The sequence below is a fragment of the Hippichthys cyanospilos genome, chromosome 6 (genome assembly GCF_059441005.1).
Source record: "Hippichthys cyanospilos isolate Australia breed blue-spotted pipefish chromosome 6, RoL_Hcya_1.0, whole genome shotgun sequence".
In the NCBI taxonomy this organism is placed as follows: domain Eukaryota; kingdom Metazoa; phylum Chordata; class Actinopteri; order Syngnathiformes; family Syngnathidae; genus Hippichthys; species Hippichthys cyanospilos.
The window spans coordinates 12293377-12313330 of NC_142374.1; the positions used below are offsets into that span (position 1 = coordinate 12293377).

General features: G+C 40.7%; 1 protein-coding gene across 1 annotated transcript in view; it reads left to right on the plus strand.

Annotated features, from left to right (window-relative positions):
• Window positions 1-1362: 1362 nt before the first annotated feature.
• LOC148422222 (reelin-like) overlaps window positions 1363-19954 on the plus strand; it is a 46150-nt gene continuing 27558 nt past the window's right edge. Inside the window, exon 1 of the mRNA XM_088416585.1 lies at window positions 1363-1943. Coding sequence (XP_088272711.1) covers window positions 1691-1943 — 253 coding nt within the window. The 5' untranslated portion in view covers window positions 1363-1690. The remainder of the gene's footprint in view (window positions 1944-19954) is intronic.

The window sequence follows — 19954 nt, forward strand, 5'->3', positions numbered from 1 at the left end:
GACGGAAGCTTGGGATTCCCTGCTCAAGCTTCTGCATTAACAAGAGAAAAAAAGCAATTTGAGTCAACTTTCAACAACTGATCATTTTTTTAAAAGTGTTTATGTGTGGGTCACAGCTTAGTCTAAAACAGAAAAAAAAATAACCAAGTGCATCAAACTGCCTGAAAGCTATTAAAAAAAAAAATCTTATTTTATTGCAATTACACTTCACATGACAAAAACAAAGCTTTTTTTCCTGGGGTCATCCACGCCCTTCCTGGCATCAACTCGCCCCCCTCACCCAACTATTTGAGAAGCACTGGGGTAAATGGACTTTCACTTACATAGCGCTTTTGTATCTTAGGAACTCAAAGCGCTTTAGACTGACTATTTACCTACTGATGATGCAGAATCACAGCAACTGGGGGTTAAAAGTTTCTTGCTCAAGGACTCTTCGACATGGTCACAATGGTCGGGTATCGAAACCACAACATCAAAAGCAAGAATGTCCCTATTTGGAGATGATGCAAAGTAGACAGTTTAACCAGTATTACACCAGTGCCACAACTTGGACCTGCTTTCGCCTACTTCTGATCATTGCTATCTATCAATCTATACAGAATGCAGTCAATCAATGATTGGACAGTTGACAGTTGTCTGCATGAGTGCTTGTTGCCATTACTGGCATGTGTGCGCATGGCCTTGAACTGCACAGATCATTGTGTCCTCATTTGGAAACATGCGTGTAAGGATTAAGAAGAGGAAGGGGAGATAGATGCGTTGGGTGTGTAGATCATGCATGTGAAATGCTCATTTATTTGCCAGGCACAGTGGGGGTTACAAAGCGGCATAATGGCTGGTGTCTGTGCTGGAGCAATGGCTTCATCTGAAGAGGGGGGCTGGAATAAAGTTGGAAAATCCTGTGGAAAAGGAGATTCTGATGGAAAAAGCATGAAAGACGCAATAGAGGGGGAAAGGGAAAAACAAACTGTAGTGTTGCAGAAGAAGGAAAGAGAGAGCTTGCAAAAGCGGGAGATTGAAAGTGAAGAGATTGTGGGAGGAAAAAGGTGTGATAGCGGGTGGGAGAAGAGCGGACATTCTGGTGGATGGGCAAAAAGACAAAGGGGAAAGAGAGAAGAGAGAAGGATCTATCAGGGGGCTGGTTCGACTTGAACATACTAAGCTGCATGGATATCTCGCCTCTTAAGAGAGAGTTACCAGGTTGCCACAGCAGTGCTTTTGTGAGCCTTGAAGAGACCATGAAGAAGACAGAACCAGGAAGGGCTTAAGGAAAAGGCAGAGTGATAGACACCGAAGAGAAAGGAGGAGGAGAGAAGAGGCCGTCTCTTGGAGCTCGAACAGCAAGCTGGTGTTGGAGCGAGGCAAGCGCAGAGAGGGAGGAGAGAGGGAGCGGCGCCACGGGGAGGGGTGAGGTATTTAAACGCTGGAGCAGGACAGCGCAGTTGAAGCTCTCAACTCCCTGAGTGAAGGTAGAACAGGGAGAGGAAGCAACAGAAGAACTGAGCTTCTTCTATACTTTTTCATACTTTGATACAATATCGCAGCACATACACTCCCAAACACACACTTTTGGACTTTTTGCTCATCAGAGGACTCCAGAAGCTTCTCCCGGAATCCGGCTCACCTGCGTCCTCTGCTCATTCAGCACGCCCCTCAAATCCACACTCTCGCCCTCACACATTGAGGGTAGATGGCCGCGGCGTGGGGCTCTCTCTGGGGCGCCTTCAGCTGTGCCCTGCTGACCCTGGTCCTGGGGAACAGCAGCGTGGACTTTGGGGTGCCCCCTGCAAGCTTTTACCCCCGGTTCAACCCCTTTTTCTTCCTTTGCACCCATCACGCAGACCTGGATGGAGCTGGGGTGGCCGAAGGTGGGGGTGAGGTGCTGCTCACCCTCCAGATTATGGGCAACCCCACCGCCTACACCCCAGGACAAGAATACCAAGGTGTGTCCACATTCTTTTTTTTTTTTTTTTTTAATGTATTATGAAAATTATTCATTATTGTTTGTTTAATGTATATTCTGTTATCAGGATAGTGACATCTACTTGTATTATTAAATGTGAATTTATTATCTTTATTTTACAACAACAAAAAAAGCAAATGAACCAACAACTCTGGAGCAATGAGAAACAAACAACAAAAAATCAACAGAACAACAATTTTACAATTTATAGTAAAAAGTAGAATATTCAGTCAAATAACTTTTCTTTCCATTGTTGCATATTGAATATCTGAGTATGTAATAGTTGAATGTTTTTTTGAAAACAAGAAAAAAAAACTGTTGCATTTCATCGGCCACATAGCATAACTGCCTAAGTCATACGTCATTGTTTTTGGAAAATATGAAATTAAAAAATCATTTTTAGAACACATTGGTGGTTTTTTTTTTTTTTTTTTTTGTTAGCTGTTTTTCCTTTTGCTTACTTGTTCACACAATTTGGTCGAGGTTTTGGTTATATTATCAGTACAAAAATAACAAACATGACTTGAGCAATTATGCTGTGTGACTGACTAAATTTGTGCAGTTCTTGTTTGGAAGTGTTGTTTATGTAACCGTTAAAAATAAAGAGGGAGACTAACATGGATTCAGAATTTTTCAGTGTGTTGAGTAGCTTTTGTGTTTGACTAACCTGTGATTGGGATGCTCTGTGCGTAGGCGATGTCTCCATAGAATCAGAGAATTGAACGAGAGAGCGAGCCAGTGAGTGTATGTGTGCAAACATTGCGAGTAGCAGTAGACAAAGAGGGAAAGTATCAGTCAAAAATACTACAGATTTGATGCTTGGGGTGTGAGAGGAGGAACATTCATTGGGCTTTTCCCACATAGATGCGCTGGCACACCTGGTTGTGGAAAAATGATCCCCCATGATCGCAGCTGCTCTGCACCATGTCTCCTAACTTGCTTAACACCGGGGACAGTGGCCCCCATGGGCCAGCACAGTTCTGCAGAGGTCACGTTCCCATGCTACTGTCCTCTCCCCAAGAGTCATGTGTATACAAATTTGATTTATATTACTGATTTGGCCTCACTTTCAAATTAAAATAATATACACGTTGACTTCTAAAACTCATTGTCACTTCCAGAGTGATATTGTGTTATCTGAACAAATAAACTTCTTGAATTCAAATAGACAGTTTGTTGTGAAAGAAGAGAGGAAGGCCAAGAAAAGTCAGAAGTCTGGAAGAATCAGTTTTATTCTTTTTCACAGAATTACCCAGGGATCAAGCCATGAGTCAAGCACCTTTTAACTGGGGCCGGGTTTGTATGGAGAGATTTGAATAACTGGCTACCGGTTGGGAGGGATGGTGCGCACAGAGCGATTTAAATAATTAGCATTAGAAACGTGGTGGACAGGGAGGAGGGAGAGATTTAAATACAGCCACGGAGTGAGGGGGAGATTTAAATGACGATGAGAGGATTGAGCCGATAAGACGGGAGCAGCGTGGCTTACACGGAAAAACGACAGGCTCTCAAGCTGCTCACTTTTTCTTTCTGTCTCTTGTTTTTGCCCATGATAGCCACATTGTTAAATCTTTATTGGGGAGGGTGGAAGGCTGAAAAGTAAGTGAACAAGTATGAAGCCAAGCAATGTTTTTGCCTCTGACTTAATGGTTATCATATCTGCACTTACTTGAGCTTCCAAATGTCAGAATGGAAAAAAAAAATGTGTCTTTTGTGAGTTTCAGCTGGGTGGTCAATTCACAAGTATTTGCCCCATTGCCTAACAACACTCTAACGATCCTTCATGGTGACATAGTGTTTGTATTCAGGCTCATTATTATGATTTCAGGTTAATATCTAGATAAATAACTGTCATCTATTTGACTTGGCTTGATCTAAATTGCTTTTAAAAGATTGGTGGCCTTTACCTTTGGATTGCATGAGGTTTAATCTCTTCAAAGCAATGTGCGATCTAAGCTGTAGTGAATTCCATAAGGAAATGGTGGGTGGCAGGCTTGGGGGATACTGGCCATGTGGTTGGCTCAAGCTTGTACAACAAAATGTTCAAGAAACGCTATCGCTGAGTGTTTACTGAGGAGGCATTTTAATGGCGGGGATGAGAGGTGAAAGTCTCACAAAACATCCGAGCTTTTAGCACCAAGCAGAAGTAAGATTCTATGTGGCCCATTTGCTTTACTGTAATTGAGTTTCTGACCTGACCCCTCTGCCTCCTCCAGTGTTGCTTTGGAGCGATAAGACTGGGATGTGTGGGCCGCACGCTGAATGTGTGAGCTGTAGATGCCTGTATTAAGTTATCAGAATGTAATGGGCAAGAAAGGTTACTGCTTGTGCTGCAACTGTATCTAGGATTACGGTGGAAAAACCAAACGCGGAGCGAAATAAGAGTTCTCGGAAAATAAGGAGGAATGAAAAGATTACGTGCACGATAGTTCTGTGTGAGACAAAAGTGAGTGTCTCACACACACATGTGCACACATCACACACACGCATACAATCACACTGCCTACGTCTGTCCTTATCTTGAGGAGGGTATCGCAGTAAGGTCACGCCAGGATCTGAACTGTCCTCAAAATAACCAACAGGTCCTTTGCTACACTTGAAAAGCAGATTTGTTGGTTGCTCCCTGCATTACACAAAAATCTATTTCCAGTCAAATGTTTGAACAAGGACAAGCTGTGAGTTTTGTGCACATCTGGATGGACTTTTTCATTAATATATAGATTTCACTTTTTGGATGCACTGTGATGAGAACTGAACATTAAATGTTGAATACTAAACATCATCCTCCATTACTTTGAACATACAGTAGGTCCATTTGACACACTCTGATTAACCCTCTTGTTATGTTGTGAGCCAAACTGCAAATTGCATTTGTATCTATTTTTTTTATTATTTATGAACCTTTTTGATAAGCAAATAAGCAAAATGCAGGTCAAATTGACCCAAGATATTATTGCTGGTTCTGAACGGCGGAGGGGATGAGTCACATGATTTGTTAGTGAGCAGGATTACGCATAAAAAAAAAAATATCCTGAAGGTTTTGGTGAATTACACATAAACTCTGGTACATTTGACCCAGAATGTGATCACTGTTTTAGAGGAGCAGAAGTCATGGAGTTGCTGAATAAAATGTGGCCAAAGATACTACTACAATTGTAGTTCTAACGTTTAATAAATCAGACACAGTTGGGACAAAGGGCGTATACGATCAAAAAAAGGCTAATAAAAATTGTCATAACCAATATGGGAATATCTGGAGTGTTACTGTACATTGCTGTCTTCTGTGTCTATAATTTTAATGCAGTGCAGCAGTGTGTGTCCAATACAAGGCATCTCAGGAGATAGTCCTTTGGCATGACTAATCTGTTGCTGCTTTCAAACACATATTACAAAAAGAATAGCAAGAGCAACTTCATGTTTCAACAAATGTTGGAAACAGCCAAAGACTTTATTGTTTGTGTCCAAATCATGAACAGCCCGGGTGACCGCAGAATAAATCCATGCTTTCTCTGGCGACGCCTTCAAAATACAACAAAAATACAATTTCTGGTGTGTGAGAACATGTCTGGCATGGCATTTGGACTAAAGGTCTGTAAGGACAACAAAACTGGGGCCCAGATTCTCATTCGCACTTTTTCAGACGGTCGTTGGGCCAAATCATTGGCCTACATTTGAGATTAGATTATTATTCTTATATTTTTCCAAGTTATTAAACAATAACAATATTTTTTCCCATTGGACATAAATCAATTTTTTCAAAATGCCATCAGCTCTTCCGATCACTTCGTCAGATGATAGAAAATCTTTACGGCTGTTCACCAGCCAACCAACTTTGTTATGAGTATTGCGCCACACTCCTGACATATCTCTTAAAGAACATGCCACACATGTTGAAGTAAAGGTCAGCAGCATACAGCCTTGTTTAGGCTTTAGAAAAGCAGATATTATCAGTCCAGGCACTTGGCCCTATCAGGAAAGCAACACAGTGATGTCATGGAAGGACAGCTCCCATTTTTGAGTTGTTAAAGAGGAATTATCACCATTCTTTGACTTCAGTTCCTTGTCACATTCCAACGCAGCACCTAAAATCTTAAAAATCGGTCTGAGGTTTTTTTTGTTTTTTAGGGGGCCAGTACTGCATTGTTTGTTTCTTAAGGTCAAATTTGCCCATCCACATGCATACATAGGCCTTGTCTACATGTAACCAGGATAATTCTCCCCTCATTATGTGTAAAAAAACAAAACAAAAAAACATCCATATAGCTTTATTTTTTTAAAGAAACTGCTGCTACTCGAATCCGCACAGTGCGGTTTTATTCATTTACAAGCACCCCAAGCCGCTAGACTTCAAAAAGAACCTCTGTACCTTAATGTAACGTCTACGCCTTTGGCGGGAAATAGAATGATGACGTAAAGGTCCAGTTTATGACTGCTACACCCAAATGCGGATCCAGAGAATTTAGTAAATCTCCACGTTGGTTGGAGATTTTAGACACCACATTTTTTTATGGGAAATAAAACTCAGGCGCGAATAGAAGATATGGGCAAACCTGAGACATTTGCCACCCGCTTCGTGTAGACTGAGCCTTAACGTGCTATTGCAAGAATGGGTCTGTGAACCAAAAAATGGCCTGGCCTAGTTTGCATGCAGTCATCCAATTTCTGGGAACAGGGGAGACTGAAAGGGAAGCAAGAGAGTGGCAAGTGGAGAGGGGACAGGGGCTAATGGTTTAATGGGGCTCTCCTGTGAGCAAAGGAAAACCAACATGCTGCCCGTAGTTGCACTTAAAAGTGTACCAAACCCTTTGAATTCATTAACTTCCCAGCTCTTCAGCCACTCAGCCTCCCGCTGCTTTGTTTGAATCGGTCACTTCACTGAGTCGAGAGAAGTGTGTCAAGTGCAGTACTTTTTGGATGTAACTGCTGCGTGTGATTTGGATGTTCAATCGATGTGGACGATGAATGATGACGCATTCAAACAGCATTGTGTTCACTGAGATATGTTCGTTTCTTCTGTGCGGAGGAGCAGATGGGCAAGAAATGAAAATAGATATGTGTTTTGAACCTGCCTTTGTCACACATGCATGCTTGGCCATGCGCGTAGCTTTCAGCTCATAGTGGGTGATCCATCATTACAAAGAGACAGGTCAGATGTTCCATTAAACAGATATGTCCTGATTATCAGGCTTTTAGAATTTTAGCGTAGCAGGAAAATGACAAGGGCCTAATAGGCAATTGATTGATATTTATGTAAAGCGGCAGTCAGTAGGTTTTGCTTTAAAAAAAATGGAGAACTGATGTTGCATTCCTGAAAGAGTTTCCACCAATTGCCCCATTTTTTTTTAAGGCTGTCCTACTGCAACTTGTGTGATGCAGGTTTACATGAAAAGCAAGAAGCTCCATTGAGTGCATCTCTGATGAGGTGTGTTCCCCTCCGGTTTTATTTAGGCAAGCGGCACTGAGCTCTTACATTTTTTATTGTCCATTTCCTCAATGGATTTTTTTTTTCTCTTTCAAGTCAAAGCATGCGAGCTCTTAACAAGCAAATGCAAATTGTGTTTTCAGTAACTTGCACGAGTGGGCAGATGAGTGGGTGTAAATACTTTCAGGATGTTGAAGAGCGTGCGTGTCTGTTGACTTACAAACTGGGCTGCTCAGATAGATGCCAGGATGCCACGGTTCAAGCATGCACTTGTTTCCCCTGTGTCACTTTGTGGTTTGTGGAGGATTATGTTTAGGCGGCAGAGGCATCCACAAAAATTTCCAATAACAACCCAACTAAAACATTATTTTCCGCACTTTGCAGCACGTTATGGTTTGAAAGAGACAGCTCCTCTGGTGCCAGGATATGAAAAAAAAAATATCTGCACTAATCTGTACCCTCAGTTTACTAATCTGTACCCTCAGTTTACTTTACTTAACCTTACATCTTCATCTTATTAACAATGTAGTGTGTGTGGCATGAGATGTTCCAAACACTATTCGTTAGGCGGAAGGGAAACACAGAAGGTGTACTTCTTTAGGAGCAGACCAGCCAACGCCTGTTTATCCCACACTTGCTCCAAATGCTCCCTCTATCAACCCGCTCTCACGTCATCATTCTTTGACACCTCCCTTCAATACAGGGTTTACAATAAACTAATATATATACATTTATATACTACACACATATTTACACACCCAAAGACAGCTTTGATCGCCTCCTGTCAATCACCATATGGTAGATATAAGAAAATGGATGGATTGTTACAACATACAGTGAAATTTAAAATTTTAGTGCTATGCCTGGCACGTAATTGTCATTTTTAATTTTGTCAGGGCTAAAATAAGCTCTCGAGTTATTTGAGTGCCTTGGTTGAAAAACAAATGGATATATGGACAGGAATGCCTTAGTGTGCTTTTATCTTTAAGTTATTCCGGGCAGCATGTCGTGTGTAAATTACTGTATCTGCTCGTATGCTCCATATAGAGCGGAGTGATTGACATAAATGAGTTTTCTCAATTTGATGCTGACCACTTGATACAGTTGCTAATCCTGCTGATCACATTTTAAGACACCTTACTGAATCAAATTTGCTTTTTCAGCTAGCAAATTTGTCTCCTAGATCAACATTTGTTCTGAGAAATTAGTCTAAAATCTAACGCTTCTAGAGAGGAAAGTGGTGTGCTGCTCAGCACAGTTTAAAAATCTTGATCACATATTTATTGAATGAAAGAAAACAAAGAAAAAATCTGAAGACAAATTCATATAAATTCCCCCCTCTCTATTTCTAGTCTCATGATACATTTTTTTCCAATCCTACCCTTCATGCATCACAATGGTTGCATTTTTGTTGGCTACAACAAGCTCTTCAGAATTGTGCATCCTTTGGAATGCCTTTGTCATTATTCAGCAGGTAGATGCAAAAGCTGGCTTTTTTTTGAGGTCACGCATGTTTTGACATTTCTCAACACACACACACACACACACACTCCTATAACACCGTGTGTTTATGTGAACTAATGTGAATGCCTACCTCACAACAATGACACTATGTTCATTTTTTTTTACTCAATGTCCTTTGGGTGCACTTTAATTGGAATGGATCGTTTTTTAAATAATCTTCTACCTCCTCATCACACCAAATGCTTGTGTCTTTTTGGGGTAGTTTCCCAACTACTGTTGATTTCTGCGTCAAGTTTACTCCAAGGCCTCTTCTCAAAGACTGGAGCTTCTGTTGGTGGATTGCACACCTCCCTTTGACACTGCGTTTCCCACTCTGGAATCTAAAACCTCCCCCTAGTACCGTCATTGACAGCTCAGTAATCCATGCGTGTGGGGGGGGGGGGGGGGGGGGGGCACATGTCGTCTGTGCTGATAGCATTCAATGGGTCTTGTAGAGCCTCAGGAGACCCACAAGAGAGTATGCAAGGTGGTGCAGCTAGCAGCGTGTTGGTGACTCGGCACGTGGCACGAGCGGATTAGCCCTAGCCGAACACCCCCTTTTCTATCACCGGACCCCTTCAAAAAGCCTGGTCTATTCTGGCTCGACTTGGCAGGCTGGCAAAGGCAGATTACACAGCCCCTCGCATGCGCAGCTCACACACATCCTCCAGTCCAAAGCGACAGCATGGGTGAGGGGGTTGGTGATTACACTGGTCTGAAAATGTCTAATTCTCCTACAACTCTGTTGTGAAATACCCCCAATCCACGCATACTGTAAACGATATAGAAGTCCAGAACCCGCAGATTTGTGTCATCATTTAATCTTAGTAGAGCTTGGTGCGACACATTTTTAATGTCGTCATGAACAGAATCAAAATAACATTTGAATGACAAGTCTCTTTGTTGCAATGTTTATTTTAGAGACCCGCCACATTAATACCTGCATAAGCTGATAACTGTCAATGTAAAAACACCAAAAACCAAGTTGTAAAAATGTCTGCCTTATAGGTGTGACGGTGGCTCAAATCCAGACCCAGGTATTGAACTTCTCCGCATTAGCCATTATCCTGCATGTTTTACGGTTTTCTTTGCCAAACACACCTGATTCAACTTCAAGCCCTGTAGGAACTTGAAAATGATCCTAATCGTTTGAATCAGGTAGGTTTGAGAGAGAGGGTTGGAAAACATGCAGGATAGCGCCCCTTGAGGACTGGAGTTTGACGCCTGTGATCTACAGTATGCGATATTGTAAACAGGCCTATTAGACGATTTTAAAAGCAAAGAAACAAATATTCATTCTCAACTGTGGCCTTAGCGAGTAGTTAGATGTTAGAACATAGGGCTGGGAATGTATATGGCCTGATGTTAATTAATCCTACACTTTTCCAATTACTCCAATTAATTTAGATCAAGACTAAGACCATCACGTACTGTCCTTAATTACTCCAATTAGCGCTTGTAATTAGAAGTCAATCTTTTCCCTCAGGTTTATGCAGCTAAACTCCCTTCGCATTGCTCACTTCATCCATTCTTAATTCCACTCAATTGTTTTTTTGTTTTTTTTGTTTTTTACCTAAAAGCTGTGTACGCAAATTCACGTACATCAAAAGTTCACTAAGCTGGATATGATCTGTAAACTTGCGCCAAGAAGAACTTGGAGCAGAGGGGAGATCAAGAAAGCGATGCAAAATATTGTTTCTTCCTTTCCAGCAAGCAGGATGTTTTTCTCCTGTTCGGAGCCAATTTCCTGTACAGCTTTAAGATTGTGAGAATAAATTACAGTAGTCATCATTTAATGCTGAATGAGATCTGTGTGCGGTCTTGAAGGTCTGAAAATATTAATTATTGTATCCAACATTGACACCAGTCACATGATCACTGGCTGAGTTACTTTTAATAGATTTTTATTTGACATCTGTTTTTTGTACTCCTGAGCTAAATGATTCATCGATAGTACAGAACAGTAAATTGTTATTTCCCCCACTGTGCTGAATTCAAGATGCATTACAAAATTCAAATTAACAAGGTAATCTATACCTATTTGTTTTGTAATGTTGAAAAGGCAGTGACTTTATGTCGTTAGTTATTTGTAGTTTTGCCAGATGCAATCTAGTTTTAAACTCACCGTTGTTATTCTTATGACAAATGACAAAACAAAACTTTCACATTTTATTGGCATTATTTTTTTCCTAAATGATATGGGGAAAAAAATTTTTGTCCAACTATTAGCCAATTTTCAACAGGTCTACAGAATTAAGGGTGTCTAGAAATGTTACCATATGATGATGTAAAAATGAATACGGCAAGGGCAGGTAATGCTGTTTTACTTCTCAGAAGCCTCAGTGAACTGCACAGTGCTGCAAATTCAGGCAAACTTGGTCAAGAAATGTGTCGGGGATCCATCTGTGATAAGCTTAGAAGTACAGATACTTAAATAATGGATTGAATTGGAAGCACTTAAATAATTGATTAAATTGATAGTGATAATTGAAAGACATCTTGGGGATATATTTGTGGTCATCTGCAACGGTGCATTTCGAGTTAACGTGTTTCACATTTGACTATATAATGACATGGGCTGTGGTCTTTTTCGACCATGATTTATTGTGTAATGTGATGTTGCAAAAAGGAATATCTTTTCAAACAATGGTGGATATGTCCTCGATGAACCTGGCTTGAACCAAAGCGTTACCAATAAATAGCTAGAAATCATTCTGGTCATATCCTCTGAACTTGAAACCTTGGGGATGTTGATTTATGATCAGTGATTTACCTCTCCTGGAAGTTATCCTAGAGTACCAAAACACACTTGTTCTGCAAAGTAGTGCTTAGTGACTGCCTTCAGCAATATTTCAAACTCAGTAATGAGTATTTATATTTCTGATGATTTCGACTTTTATTCCATTCCGTCGGTAGCTGTACTTTCTAACACCGTTTTTTATTTGAACAGGCTTATAACCTCTATGGACAATGACAACCAGTACCTCAGTCACAAATGAGCCCATGATTCAGTAAGTGGGATTGTTGGGATTGAAAATCTCAATTTTTTGCAGCATTTTACCAGGTCACAATCCGAACAAAGAGTTTACGATGAATTATGTCCAAGGTTGGACAGTAAGGAGGGAGAGACTGACCTACATAGTATACATATTGGCATGACAGAGAGACAGAAATGGAAAGGAGATGCAGGCAGTCTGAGCAATCAAGGATCGAGATGAAAATGTACTGACTGATGCCAGGTATGGAGGGATGATGGAAAGAGTACTTTTAGGATTTGATGAATGAGGGAAACGAGAGAGGATGAAGAGCAGGAGGAGGTAGTTGTGGTGGAACCGGAAGTAGAAAACATTAGTAAAAATGAAGTGACGCGAGCATTGAAGAGGATTAGGAGTGGACTGTCACACCATTCTGAAGATATACCTGTAAAGATATAAAAGTGTCTTGGAGAAGTATCAGCAGAGTTTCTGACTGGATTGTTTAATAGTCTCATAGAAAGTGAGAAGATACCTGAGAAGTAGAAGGGAAGCATGGTGGCTCACATTTTTTAAGACTAAGGGAGATGTGTAGAATTGTGTGTAGGTAAAGAGTAGTTGAATTTGAAGCATTTGTGAGCAGAAGTTTGTAGCTTTGGAGAAAGCTTATGACAGATCTGAGCTCCATCTTGTTTGCTATGATGATTGACAGGCTGAAAGATGAGGTTAGACAAAATCTCCATGGACAATGATGTTTGCAGATTTGTAGTGGAGGCAACAGGTGGAGGAAAAGCTAGACTGGTGGAAGTTGGCTATGGAAAGACAGTAATGAAGGTTTGCCGCAGCAAGACGTACTGTATGTGTGTGAATTAGAAGAACCCATATCAAAGAGTGAAGATACAGGAAAAAGGGATAACGAAGCTGTAGGATTTTAAGTATTATGGTATTTTATTCGTCAGGTGTGATGTATGATGGAAGAGTTTCAACTAAAATGAAAGGATAGGTGTACAAGACTGTGGTGAGAATTATGCTGTTGGGCCTGAAGACGGTGCCACGAAGGAGCAAGAGGTGAAGATGCTGAGGTTCTTTTGGGAGTGACCAGAACGACTACGCTCAGGAATTGATACAGCAGAAGGACAACATATGTTAGAGGTTTTAGAGATAAAGTCAAAGAGGCCAGACTGAGATGGTTTGGACATGTCCAGAGGTAGAAGGATGCAGAATTTTTGGATTGCCACAATTCAAAAATTGGTCAGCTCACGATGTAGACAAATCTAACGCCTGTTTTGACCATTCGACTAGCTAACTCATGGTTAGTATACAAAACACTTTGTTTTTCACATTGTGCCAAGTTAGCAAAATGACGATTGTCTCGCTGTAAAACTTGCGCGCAGCCATACAGTTTCCAATTCAGTATGCCAGTGGTTTCAGTGGTTGCACAGTCACGGCTCGCTAAATTGTGAGGTAGCAATGGGGTAGTGGGAAATTGGGGACAGCCCAGCTGTGGAAAAAAAAGGGAGGTCAAGTGGTTTAGTGTCACCAAGTGGGACCTTCCAGTGTTTGCCCCTCATGGGTGAGAGAGGACTTGAGGTGCACAATTGACAGCTTGGCCCAGATTGCCTCCGTCTTGTTTCCTACCAGCGTGACTCCCGGTGGAGCAGGTCATATAGAAAGAAGGAACCCTTCTTATCTTTAGGTGATGCTTTTAAATGCATATGTTGGTGTGCAGTTGCCGAATTTCACTAAAACTACCTGTACTTGACATATTTAAGTGAAAGGAGGAAGGGTGGGGTATGAGCCAACATCTACCCATTACATTTTGTCAGATAGCTCTGTTGCTTGAATAATGGTTGATGCTTAATGCAAATGCAAGCAAGTTGGTTATCAAAGAATGAGTAAAATGTTGCGCCGATCCAAATTCCAAATAAGGATTATATCCCACCTTGGCAGAGTTTTGTACTCAATTGAATATTATTCCATTTTGAATGTTCCTTTTATTTGTGGTATTTCCTCATTTGTGCTGAAATGTGTATTTCCAAAGAATTTGTGCAGGGTTGTGGTTTACTGTCTTAAGCCAATTTGGTGCTTGACTGTTTGTGCAAGCCTCCTGATTTTGTAGTGCTGCTGGTACTTTAAACTTAAACACTTTATGTTGTGAATACATACTGATTGTTTCCTGAATTTTGTGTCTCTTAGCAATGTCACTTTTGAAGTCACCCGGTTCATTATTGCTTATGCAAGTGAAGGGTGCTTGTCATGCTGGATATCTGTGTCTTGGTCCGCAGAACACATGGTGTTGATCATGAGGACAGCTCACTCTCCAGTCCTGGCAGAGTCACCGAGCGACAGAGGGAACGAATCATTGCGTTCCTGAACCTTAATCCAATATAACCATTTGCAACAACCGCTAATGCTGGATCTTTTGCTGAATAATATGCAGATTTTTTGGTTTTAAGTGCAGGATATTACTGCTTCAAGTCTCTGAAGTGTTGTTGCCTTTTGGCATTATAGGCCTTCTGCCCTTAATTCCCATGTCATTCTATCAGGATTTAGTGGGCATTTTTAGAATTTACTTTTTTACCATTTTAAACAGATTTGTGATGTCTTAATACCATGTCTGTGATGTGCTTTGGTCAAATTACCCCAAGGTTAAGAAATGACTGCACATTTCATACCAAATGATTTCAAGCCTCCCAGAACTCAGCCTATGCTAGGATTTTGTTTATCATAACAATTGGGAAGTGAAGCTTGAGTTTTGCATGAGGTAAGCAGCTTCCGTAGTATATCAAAACCCAGCGCAGCAAAACCCGTAGTGAGAAGGATCAAAACGAGGGTCCATGAAAAAAGAAGCATTTTGTTTTGTCAAGATGGCACCTCAAGCCAAAAGAAGCATGCTCTGAAAATAAAATATGCAATTTATTCTCACACTCCCGGTGTGTTGCCAGTGTAGTAAAATTTGGACCTGCTGCGGTGGCAACATGTTGACATGCAGCTGTTCTGATTTTGGTTTGATGCATTGAACTGGTATTCCCATGATGTTTTGACTCCCATTATGTAAATGGTCATTGAACATATCTCCAGTCAACTGCAGGTGAGTACAGTATATTCTTTTCACTTCTCTTTTTGGGCAAACATATCAATCATAAAACAAACTTGTTGTGAAGAGCCAGTCTTAGCATGTTAGCACCTCACAAAAGTTTTTTTTTTTAAGCGCTAACGGTGGAGCGCTGAAGCTTCCGCAGAGATCATCTAAACATAATTGTCCACAGACTAGATTTGAAAGATGTGCTAACGTTTTTCAAAACATTTCAGATCACGTTTTTCTATAAGTCACACAGAACTATTATGCTATTACTAGAACTGCACCACTAAGTGTTTGCAACAGAATAATTACTCTTACTCTTGTTGAGATTTTGTTGCACATCCTTATATGAATGCAGACAGGCGCACGCACACGTGAATTTTTGTGACACATTTTGTGTGTGAGGAACAGGATGCTTGTCACCCAACCACACACCTCTTTGTCTTCACGGCTTTTGCAGGAGCAAAGTAAAGCCAAACTAAGGGAGGCAGGACCATCATTAGAGATACAGTATGATGCCATGTCTATACTGGAATTTCTGGCAGCTTTTGTAAGCGTTCCTGTAAATTGTTCCACTGGGATGCACCGTTTGGAGCCTGTTTGCGTAAAGGTGTTGGGTATGTTGTCATTAAGCAGACCTGTAGAAGCTCAGTGTCCAATAGGTTTCCTTTGATCGAATGTCTCACAGCAGATGGCGGTGCCAGCAGGCCACCATGGTGCCAGAAGGTTACGCAATGGAATGATGCCTCTTAGACCTGACTGGAACACTGCATGACACAACCATGTGTACCTCCCACACAGTCCCTTAATAATGTCGCAGATACAGTACGTTTAATATTATTAGATTTTTTTGGAGGTCGCTGAAAAGGCTATTTGAATTCGGCACATGAATTAATTATTAAATATAAGTGTTATGGCACCGACATTCCAAACCAAGAAGTAAAATGTCCAGTTGGCGGGCTGTGTATATCACCGCGTGCCGGTCACCCCTTTCTGATGTCATTCAATGCTGCTGGCCAAAAAAACATTCATCCAGCCATCATCTTGACCCCTTATCCTCACGAGGGTCACAGAGTAGATGAAAGAGACAAATACAGGCAGAGTGCTGCCATATACACATTTTAACCTCTTTAGAATTTCTTACAGTAAAACATAACTAATAAAAGAAACATTCCTGCTCTGAGCAAAATTCCTTATCCACAACTTCAGAGGTAAAACGAAACTAAAAGACATGATAAGGTCGGTGTCGACGAAAATGTATGACTTTCCTCTGATGTCATTAGCTTTTCTCAAGTCATATTTACCTGCTGGCTGGGGCCTGTGTAAAAATGCATCAATGAAGGAAAAGAACACTTTGGGTGTGTTTAGGGTGAGACATGAATATCCTACCATGTTTAAAAGCTCCAAAAGGTTGAGTTTTCACAATAGGAGAGATTTAATCATGCCAACCACAGATGACTGACAGTTTGAAGCATTTTAGGAAGCTCATGGTGTAGGGGCATCATGACCCTGCTGCCATGGCCGGTCAAACAGATGGATTTGTAGCTACCCCATGGCCTGGTCTTCTTTTCCGGGTCCTCTCTGGGCACGTTTGTGTCTGCATGTGGGATATGGGTCAGATGGTCAGCTATCTTTATCGAAAGCATTGCCAAGAAACGCTCCATTCATTTGGAAACAAAAAAGGGTGTTCTCTTGGCTTCTCTCTTTTTGTGTTTTTTCCGTCTGAGAATATTTGGGTTACTATGTGGCTTGCTCGTACAACGCGGCGTCTGCGGTGAAGCTTATGAAAGTGGGTGTGTTTGTACACAAGAGTATTAAAAAAGGAACCATTCAGAGCTAGCCAAACATGCCAGGAGCACATCAATGGAAGCAAGCGAGGTTGCGACGTAAATCAGTTCTTCTTACTTTCCAGCGACGCTCTAATCCTCTTCCATGCTGATTCCGAGGAATGAGCCCGTGCCAGCAAGCTTTGCCAACTACAGTGCCGAGCAAGCTTTTCAATGCCATCGGGGGACTTTATTGTTGTTTTAACTTGCCAGTGGGTGCTGTTAAACAGGGTCCGAGAAAAGATTGCTTACCCGACATACAGTGATATGTTCACATTAGTAAAACCCTCTTTCAATCTGTCTATGCACTTATTTATTTAGATAGATTTGTTTGCTCAGGTGCATTCGTTAGTGGGTTCAAAAGTACAGCTCTTAGAGATGAACTGAAACACGCTGTACGATATTTTATGCATTACTCTCCTAAAAGCATCTTTTCACAAACCGTTTACTTTAGCAATTTGCTTGCCATGTGAGGTCGTTGGGATGAACTTAAAAAAAAGATGTCATATCTGATTTTTTTTAGGGTGTACTGGTATAAATAATTTACTCTGAAATTTTGTATTTTATGTAAACTAACCGTAAGGCAAACCAAAGCCTTAACTCAACTGGGTTGTGGTAACCACATATTTATGACGTGTGTGTGTGTGTGTGTGTGTGTATATATATATATATATATATATATATATATATATATATATATATATATATATATATATATATATTATATGGCTGCGTTTTGTGTTTTACTTCTTCATGAGCTCAGCGATTGTTGCCATGAAGGGTATTTAATTTGTGTAAATGTGCTTTTTCCTTTCACTTATCTGCTGGCTGCTATTCCATATTGTTACTCCTGGTGGTGTTGAGGAAATTTCAAGGCTCATCAATACTTGATCAGCAGCGTGGTTTCTGTAATGAAGCATACCACAACGCATCATCAATATTACATGCTGGCTTCAGGCCACTGGTTGTGCTCTGTTCAAATATAAAATAATACTTTTCCCAGTTGACCCGCATGTATCCATCTTTTGCAGATAAACCATGATTAATAATTGTACTGGTTTAACATTAAAGGCATCATACACCTTTTAAAGAGCTGCCAGTATGCTTGTTTCTTTAATAAATGGCATTATTCTTTAGTCAAAAGACAATTAAACAAATAAATAAATAAATAAACAAGGAATGGTGGCACAGTGGAAGATTGTTTAGTGTTCGCCTCACAGTTCAGAGGTCTGGGGTTCAATTCCCGCTTGCCCCAGCCTTCCTGTGAGGAGTCTGCATGTTCTCCCTGTGGTCGCATGGGTTTTTCTCTGGGTACTCCAGTCTCCTTCCACACTCCAAAAACATGCATGGTAGGTGTATTGGACACCCGTGTAATTGTGAGCGTGAATAGTTGTTCCCTTCGTCTACTACCCGAAGACAGTCGGGATAGGCAGCAGCAAGCCAGAGAGTTGGGTGATGGTGCACAGCATTTACTTATATTAAAAATATACCTATATTTATTACATTTCTGGAAAAAAAATACTAATATACCTATATTTATTACATTTCTGGAAAAAAAAACCATGTTGAAATAGTTAAACATGACCATACTTTTTGCACATATACTAAAGTATCTTTATCATGAAGGACTGCTACTCTTGTTTTGTGTTATGCAAAATACAAAAACATGGTAGAACCAACCATCATTGATTATTTGGTAAACTCCCCCGCTGCTGCAACATCCACACTCTCTCTCTCACACACACATCCAAATCTTGAGGCGCAGGCTGGCGGCCTTTGATGGTTGCTTTTATCATTCTCGTCCATACTTTTATTTTTGACTACTGCTCACTTTGCCAAGGGGAATGAGGAGCCATAATAGAGGATTGGGAGTTAACACTCATTCAATACCGAGGCAAGTAATGTGTGTGTGCGTATGAATGAATAGTACCCCTCAAGTTACCGGACTTGATCAGATTGGCTTATTTGATTGGCTCCAAGTGTGAGATGCGTGTTGATGAGGGTATGTATAAATAATTTAGTTCTTGCATTTGTATTGATCATGTAGTGCTGCTCTACACAGGCATCACTACGTTTTCTTAACGTTTTCCCCGCTCTCATTTTTTTTTCCTGGATGGTAACCTTGTGCTCCCAGCTGCCCTCACGCCTCCACATCAAACGGAACAGGTACTCTGCTACGAGGCAGAGTGCAGAAGGTTTTTTTTTCTTTTCACCATGATTTCTCAAAAGGGAAATGGCTGATGGGTAGAGGGTAAAAACAGAGGATCTGCAGGCGGAAAATCCTTTGTACATGTGCGAGTAAGAGTGTATGTGTCTATAGAGAGTAATGGAGTGTGTGTAACCTTGATGATGCAGGTCAATGGAAATGTGGAGATGGGCGTATTGTGTGTATAGAGACTGGGGAAGTCAGGGTGGACATAGTGCATTAATCTATTCTAACACGCCATTCAATACAACATGCCATGGCCTTGGATCAATGTGTGTAATGTAAATACTGCCAATATGTCTCAGCTTACACTGCATCGCACCTGTTAAATAGATCATGTGATTTGGAAAGCAAAAATTGTGCAAAATAAACATGTATTCACAGTACAACAAATTTCTTGAATGAGAAGCCCATTTCTCCTCATTTAATGGATTGAAGGCAGTTAGAAATTGACCAGACTCGGAGGTATGAGAAAATGTTTACAAAGCAAAGGATCAATAAAAAATAAATAAATAAATAAATCTGACAAATCTTGTGTCTGAAAAGTTCAGAATTGAGGACGTCAGATATAATATGAATACAGACAACGAACTTAATATTTTCAAGTAATCCTTGTCTTTGGCATTTCTTCATATACTTCATGAAGGATTCTCCTGGTATATCTGCAGTTGTACAGAGCAGCCATCCTGATGTCATCAAGGGGAGAAATCAAACTGAGGTTATCTTGGCCAAGAAATGTCAGATGAGCAATGATGAAAGACTGCCAAATTCTGATGCAACACATTACTTTTGCACTGAAGAAAACAAATACAGTACCTGCTAATTGTCTCATCTGCATCAAAGGGGTAAACTTGTATTTTGGGGTTTGAAGTACAACTTTTGTGACACCAGTTTTTAAACTTTTTTGAAAAAACTGGAACATCATCAGTATAGGTAGACACATAAAAATGTCCACCTACAACAAAGTCTGTGCAAATGTG